General features: G+C 51.8%; 1 protein-coding gene across 1 annotated transcript; it reads right to left on the reverse strand.

Moving 5' to 3' along the window:
• Positions 1–3087: 3087 nt before the first annotated feature.
• Positions 3088–3988, reverse strand: UBXN10 (UBX domain protein 10). Its single transcript, XM_045895496.2, has one exon. It carries the CDS (start codon positions 3969–3971, stop codon positions 3126–3128), a length of 846 nt encoding a protein of 281 aa, XP_045751452.1. The 5' UTR covers positions 3972–3988; the 3' UTR covers positions 3088–3125.
• Positions 3989–8075: the final 4087 nt, after the last annotated feature.

Here is an 8075-nt window from a genome sequence, read left to right on the forward strand (position 1 = left end):
AACTTAGTTCCTGGAATGCCTCCTTTTGTAATGCATGCCTGGGACAGTGACCGGTCACTAGACTTTAAGGTTTTTCATGGTCGTGGAAACCTCAAGGCTTGTCTACGTTTCTTTGCTTGTGGAATATTTTCTGCGGGATCTCTGGAGCGACTGCTGGCCCACAGTCAAGTTCACCTGCATCTCTTCATCAGGACTGCCCTGGCTTACCGGCTGGTGGCTGGATCCCCAGGTGGTTTCAGGGCAAGGACTGTTGTGTTAAAACCACCTGCCATCTGTTGGTGAAAATTTCTGGGCTTCTAAATGATGAGTCACTTATTTCTCCTGCTGTTCCTTCTGCTGCCAGGACTAATTTACCTCTTAGACCGTATCAGGGGAGATGCTGGGAAAACTAGTCTTGAAGCTTTGTCCTAAGCAAAGTTCACGTCCCTAATGACCACTATTCCTGGTGAAGTCGCTAGAAAGGTGGGGGAGGACTCGCCTTTGCATTTCCACAGGGCCGGCGAGGGGACAGCAAGAGCCTATCTGCTCCTCACTCCAGGGTCCTTCGCAGGTAAACCTACAGCCACCCACTTCGGTCGGGTTGGAGTTGAGAGTCCCGAGGTGGTTCCACATTTCCTTGCCAGTGGTCCCTTAGTGGGACGCCAGTGCCGGCCACCCGTGTGTGATACAGGGTAGGTCCTCAGTAACCACTGGTTCGATGAATGAGTGAGGTCTGTGACTACAAAGTGGTCACCCAAGGCCACCCATGAGGCCAGGGTGCCCACATGACCGTGCCACCTACAGAGTCATCCCTCTGACAGTCTGATAGAGGCCACTCTTGCCAACCTCCAAAGGAGAGTACTCAGAATGATTTTTAGAAGAAATTCAGGAGACTCTTGCCACACAGAGCTTGGTGCTATCCTGTAACCTAAAAGCAAGAGCTATGGGAAGGTGGGAAGGGTGGGTAGCTGGGGTGCCTGGGGACGAGGACTTGGATTTCACAGCGAGTCCAGTGCTTTCCCAAGAAGGTGAGGTTGGTGAGCCCCTCTGTCCGCCAGAGCACCGTGGCCGGAGTCCTGCACTAAAATAGAAGCCGTGCTTCTCCACTGACTCGGTTTCACACAAATCAATTTTTATTGTGTCATCATCCTTTTGTTCCCAAAGAAGTTTATTAGGGTGGCTCAAATCTAGCTTTATTCACATGTCCTAAGACACCCTAAAATATTTCTATGTTTCATGCCTTCCACTTTTTTTTGCCACCCCCAAATTCCAAGCTAAATTGCAGCAGCAAAACCCTAAGTGCAGAAGATTCTAGCTCCCTCGAGCATGCTCCGTTTCACTGAAGTTTTCTACAGATTTCCTGCCTGGAGAAATTACCGAGTCCCAGGTGGGTGGGATTTTATTCTTACCGTAGAGTAGGTGGCTTTTGTGGGAGGATCTTCCCCCAGCCTCCTAGATCAGAAGCGGATATGCACCTGAGTCCTGGGTGGGAGTTAAACGCTTGTACTGAGAGTACCGGGCTCGACCCCCCAGTCCCCTCCATCATGGTCGCTGGTTAGGAGAGGTGGCCAGCTGCGTGGGCCTGCCCGAGGTGCTGCAAGCCCCAGCTGACCTTTGCAACCAAGCTGGTATTAGGAACTTGGACCACACATTCTGAAAGAACCCACTCTCGAGTGATCTGGGTGGTGTGGGATGCAGGAAGGACAAGGTGAGCCTCCTTTAGAGGAAATGATGTTGGCGTTAATCTCCATGGCTGAGTATCAAGTTGCCGGAAGTAACATTTCCAGCTGCCTTCCTTATCTACGTACAAGACGCACTTGCTGCTGAGGCTGCCACGCTGATAGGCTTCTAGAACCCCTGCCTTCTCTGTGTACCCAGGGGCAGGGAGAGCGCATCCATACTCAGCGCTTCGTGATGGCTGAGCCCTTGAGGGACCGGCTTCCCTACTCTGAATGGTGATTTGGCTACAAAGAGGATCCTGAGGAGAGCTGGAAGCCTTGCTGAACTCCCGATACAAGAGAACTTTGGCAAACTGTCCACGTCACCACTTCAGAGTTGGAAAGCCAAGACCCTGTGGTCTTCAACACAGCTACGGGCTAAGGCATTCAATCAGACAGACACGTGGGCACATGGTCAGCTGAGTGACGCCCAGTGGAGGCACCCTTGTCCTCCCGGAGGTTCCGACATCACAGAACAGGGGCACCGCTGTCCCCGCTCCAGGGAGTCTCTGTTGGAAGGAGGCGAGACACTGAAACCACGTCTCCATACCCAGATAGGCCAAGGGTGCCTTTGGCGCAAACTAGTACAAACTTGTAGTTTGTACAGTTTAAAAACAGAAAGATTCCATTAGTGACAAAAGCAAAGGAGATCAGATTACACCGGTTTTTCTCAGTTTGGGAAGAGTGCCGCATGCAGAGAGTAGCTACCGATATTTGCCAACCTACTTATTCTCTATTTAAAAGTGGCTACTTGGCTAATCCATGGTGGTGGGAGCAATTTACTTTCTAGCTCTCAGACTATTTCAGAAACGTTGATGTGTTGGGGGATTCGTATTAGCAAGAGACTTCTTCTTCCCTCTGAAGCCACGTCACACAAACAGTAATCCCCAAGAAACGCCAGCCACCCAAGCCCAGCCAAGGGGCTGCTTCCAAGATAGTGTCAACTGCCTGTTTCTTAAAGATGTTTGCAAGAAATACAAATGCCAGTTCAACATTTCCTGAGCCCTGGTTATTTGCCAGACTAGAATCCTCCCTGGGAAGTATTTAATCCTGCATCAAATACAGAAAGGCAAACCATTGGCTTCAGGAGAGTGAGAGTTCATTGTAAAGGCAAGCGGGGGCTCCAGAAAGGACCCAGAACTCGGGGAAGGGGGAGACCTGGTCACCGTGGTTACAGGAACAGCCCTGGTAACTTGCCAGTCCACTCCAGTGCTGGAGGCAATTTAACGACTGGAGGAGAACCTTCTCAGTGCGCTTGGTGCATGTGCAAACTTCCCTCCTTCAGAGGAGGGGCTGTGAAGATGAGTGCCAAGGATCACAGCCGCACCAGGTTCACGTGGCACTTGGTACCGAGCTGCCGGGAAGGCCACAGCACCCAGGCGTGCTCCTTACTCAGAGACCCAGGACCCCAGCTGGGGGACTGTGGACTCAGGGCTCCCCCTCCCCTTCTTCCTGAGAGATGCCCAGCACCGACTTGTGGGGGATTTTGCACTCCTGCAGAGATCTGGTGAGGTCAGAGAAACGTCTCCTGGGCAGCCCCATCACTGCGATGCTGCAGGGCTGGTAACTGGCCTGGTTCTGGTGTTCGGCCACGGCTACGACGGTCTGTAAGGCGTCGGTGGGCCGGAAATGGTGAACGAACCTTCGGCCCGACGGCGATCTGATGGCCAGCAGAAGCCTCGGCTCTCGATCTGATGTCTCCTCCACGTCCCCAGCCCCGGGGGAGGTCTGTCTCCTGGTCTGGATGATGACTTTCCTCTCTGGGGAATAAGCAGGAGCTCTGGAATCTTCTTCACTTGTCTTCACGGTGCCAGTCTCCTCTTGGTCAAGAGCCTGGATGCTGCCCAGCTGCAGGGAGCCGACCTTTTTAGCTACTGTTTCCACAGACCCCTCCTCCAGGGTCTTCCTGTTGATGGAAGGGAGGACTGGGTATTTATTGAGGGAAGAGGATGCGCCAGCCAGCACCTGTTGCAGCAGCTCGGGGATCTCATCGGGAGCTCCCGGGTTTGGAGACTTGGGTGCACAGGCTCCCGGTCTCTGGCTGCTTGGCGACTCGCAGGGGATGGCTGGAGGCAGGGAGGCTGGCGCGCGGTGAGGGCACAGCTCTGCGCCCTGTGGTCTGTGCAGACTGGGCCGCGTCCGTCCCTTGGCGGACTTGGGCCTGAGGACGTGCATGTTGGCCGAGTCTGGCTGCCAGATGAAGCTGTCAGCTGTCGAGCTGCCGACGGTGCTGCGTTCAGGAGGGGCTAGGTTCACAGGGGCTTCTGTGGCCATTGCTTCTGCAGACCCCTAAGGAAGCAGGAGAGAAGAGAAGCCGTGGGTTACACTTCCCAGGACTCCTGCCTCCAAGCCATTCACCCCCAGGGGCCGGAATTAGTGCCAACTGGCCAGGAGGGCTTCTCTCTGGATTTCGGGCATCGGGGGAGGGGCACCGGCTGCCATTCATTCCTTCGCTCGATCAGTCATTCCAATCACTTGGAAAAATCAGTGAACCAAGAGTGAGGGAAGACAGGTGTCGAGCCCACCAGTAAAGAGGTATTTTCAATGAGTAATAATTGAAGTGAAATAAACAAAGTAGGCACCAGAGAGTGACTGGTGGGGGGGGGGGTAGACAAATTCTTATTCTCACCGGGGTAGGGGATACTTTAAGCTGAGAGACCAGAGGGATGAGAAGCAACAAGCCTTGTCACAATCCAGAGCGGGGACTGGCTAATTTTTTCTGAACAGGTTTTCAGTATTTGGGAGCCACGTGATCTCTCTTCCAATGACTCAACCCTGCCCTCGAAGCCACTGACCCGTTTTCCCTCTCTCCCCTAGGCCTTTCCTAACTCTCCCTTTCTACCCACAGTTTGACCTTCCTTCCTTTTCCTTCCTCTTTTCATTCAGCTTTGCTGCCCTTTTAGTTACTATTAACAGTAACAGTAATCCCCAAGGTGTCTCTGCACAGATCACTTAATGTCAAAAATCCCTCCACCGCCCTAACGTTGTCACCAGGGGGGTGGGGAAGGGGAGGGGGGGCACCCTTGCTGATCTCGGCCCATTGGCCAGAACTCACAGGGAGGTACACAGGTCCTAGACCAGGGGCCAGCAAGCCTTTTCTGTAAATGGCCAGATAGCCAATATTTTCAGTTTTGCCGGCCTCGGGGTCAGTGGCAACTCTACAACTCTGCCCTTGGGGTGTGACAGCGCCACAGACAGCAGGTAAATAAACGGGTGAGGCTATGTGCCAATAAAGCTTCGTTTATGGACACTGACCTTTGAATTTCATATCATTTACATGTGGCACAAAAGATCCCTTTTCTTTCTATTTTTTTCCCCAACCATTTAAAAGTATAAAGCCTATTCTTAGCCCACAAGCCACACAAAACTGGCAGTGGGCCATCGTGTACCAAACCGTGTCTTAGACCCACTCCACAGGGGACTCTGCGCACGCGCTAATCCTACAGATGTAGGAGCCAGAGGGTGAGAGCAACTGCCCCCTGGTCACAAAGCCAGTTATTGGCAGAGCCTGAACTAGACCCAGGTCTTGTGACACCCGGCCATGTTCTGGAGGACCAGGCTTCGCCTTCCGTCTTCCCAGCTACCTGGTGAACACTCTGAGGGCTTCTGTATGTGCGTCTCCCGCTGGGGGTGCTCATGCGTGCTAGCCAAATCCCACAGAAGCCCCGTGTTCCCAAGGTCGGTAGGAGGCGTGGGCATTCCTCTGTGCAGGCCCGAATTGCCAGATCGGGTCTCTTTCTCCCCTCCTCACCATCTAGGTGGCCCCTTCATTAACCCGATTACCACCACCTCCCCCTTCCACGCCCTGCTTACATCCTTCCCTGGACACTGTGGGGCGTCTAGGGCTCCTGTCCTCCCTTGGAATCCTGACCACCACTGCACAAGCTGACCAGGTGCCTCCCCACCCTCTAAAGGCCTTCTGGTAATTTCCCAGTGCCCCATGGTCCCCAAGCAGCAGCATGTCTGAGTGCAAAGGAACCAGGACCTGATGTCCTAAGTCCGGGGTTCTATTGCAGGCTCTGCCGAGAGTTAGCTGAGCCACCGTGGGACCGCCATTCTACCTTTCTGATACATCTCTTTCCTCATCTATAGAATTAGCCATATGGCCTTGAAAACATTATTTAAATACCTCCCAGGTCAGTCCCTTTTTCTGCACCAGGAAGACAGTAATACAAAATCATGGAACCACGGCTGTAAGCCCCCGGCTCGGGGCATGTGTAGTCAAGGCTTAAGAAGAGTTAAGGTTCTTTTGCTTTTGTGTCTGGTTTTCTCTTTGCTTAGTGTTTTCTATTATTTTAGGTCCAAAAGCCCTGCCTGTTGCTCCAGAGCTTTTTCCCCAGGGGGCCTTAGGTGGTTCTGCTCCTAGTCACCTCTAACCAGCCAGGCAAATCCTGGGACCCGTGCGTGCCCCGCCCACTGCACAGGAACGCGGGAAGGTTGATTTCAGCGAGCTACTGCCTATGAACTTGCCTCAAAAATGCAGAATGATGCTTTTTCTAAGAAATGCCTTCTAATGCCCCACTTTAATTGCATCCTAACCTCAAACCAACTTACCCCAAGCTACCTTCGTCACACAATCCTGAGCAATGCAATTCCAGCCCTGTAGCTTTGCATTCTAACATTATCGTTCTGTGCCTCTTACCCATGTTGCCAAATTTTCGAAAGTATCCCACTCCTCTCCATTGAAACCATACCCAAACAAAACACAGTCTTCCCCTACGTTCCCAAGGCACTAGCCAGTTCGAAAGCTACCCTCCCTTTCTTAACTTAAAGGCCTCTGTGTTTGCTCCATTCCGTCCACAGACTGGGTCTTTCCACACTCCCATCTTCCACTTCTCACTAGGTTTTCACACCCAGTCTGGCTGCTGGGAGTTCAGGAACCTTCTCCTTGGCATGAAAAAATGCCGGCCCGTCTCCTTGTTAATTTAATCTATTTTCTGATCAACTGTGAAGAATGTGGTTTTTCCGCTGTTGGCTTAGTTCTAAAGTCTTTCATTTGTAATTAAGCAGCTCTGCACTTTAACTCAGGATGACATGAGAAGGTCATAATTGTCCAACTGTTCTGCCAAAGATAAGTTCAATTCGGGAACAAGCTCCCCTTCTCGGCGCCCCCCCCCTCCAGGAATGGCTATTAATTTGCCACAGCTTCTACAGAATTATCACAAACTTGGCTTCTAACTCCCACACATGCCTCGGGAAGGTTTAACTGTCAGTAAGTTTGGTAACTTAGAAACCTCTTCCTTAACAACTTTGATGAGGAAAGTCATGTGTTCTCGCAGGCTCTCTGCTGGATTATTTTTAACAGTAAAACTTGAGTATGTGCATGCACTTTCTATACCTTTTGGTACTATATAATTATCCATGTTCAGGGGGTGTCATATTCAAGACACCCTGGTCATAAGATAACATGACTGCGAGCTATCTCAGAGAAAAAAACCTCAATTATGACTAATTCCTATAAGCCCACTCATGGTTATTTAGAGATTAACACCTCCTTCAGGTAAAACCGTTCCATCGAACCTGCTTTCATAACCCACTGCCTCCTCCTGAGTGCAGGGACCATCTGTTACACGGAGGGAGCACCAACTCTCCCCAGCATCTATTCCATAGAGAGGGGAAGCTGGGGGGGGGGGAACAGGTGTTTGGGGACCTGGGCCAACCGTGCCTTTGTACCCACACCTTGGGTCCCGAACTCTGCCCCCCCCCCCCGGGTCCAGGAAGGCTTGGGCAGTGCCCATCATTAGCCCCGCTCAGCTCATTTCCCCACCTCCGGGCCTGGCAGCCACGAAACCACAAAGTGATTTGACAAGATCTAGGTGTAGGCATCCATCAAGCCGTCAGCTGAATAGGCAAGTGGCCTGTTTACTTAAACAGAATAGCTGCACCCCAGAGGCCTGCCAGGAGTCGGGAAACAAACATTCTTCGTAACTGTTTCCAGGGAACTGCCAAAAGGTGCCCATTGCTTAAGATGAATTGCCAAATCAACTGGAAACGAAGAACATTGGACAGGAAAGGCTGAGGCCATATTCCTGCTTTCCAAAGGAGCCCACCTCTCAGCACAGGGTCAGACCACCCCATTTCACTCACAACCCAAATCTAAACCCACAGCAAATGCAGTAAAATACACCCACCCACATACCATCTGCTGATACATACCGAGGATGCATACATTTGAATTGGTCTTTTAAAAATGTTTATCAGTTAATACTATCACCTGCCAACAACCCCCCCACCCCAATCCGCCCCCTGTGAGGCTTTCAAGATGAAAGCACTCAGAGGAATCAACAGGAGATGGTAGTTGGCCTGAGCAGGAGAAAACTTTGGTACCATTCCCAGTTCTACCCCCGACTAAATGATGAGAATGCACTGTCCCACGCA

This window comes from Mirounga angustirostris, unplaced genomic scaffold, assembly GCF_029215605.1.
Source record: "Mirounga angustirostris isolate CCGP_5_RB_7025 unplaced genomic scaffold, mMirAng1.0.hap1 SCAF_4, whole genome shotgun sequence".
Lineage (NCBI taxonomy): Eukaryota > Metazoa > Chordata > Mammalia > Carnivora > Phocidae > Mirounga > Mirounga angustirostris.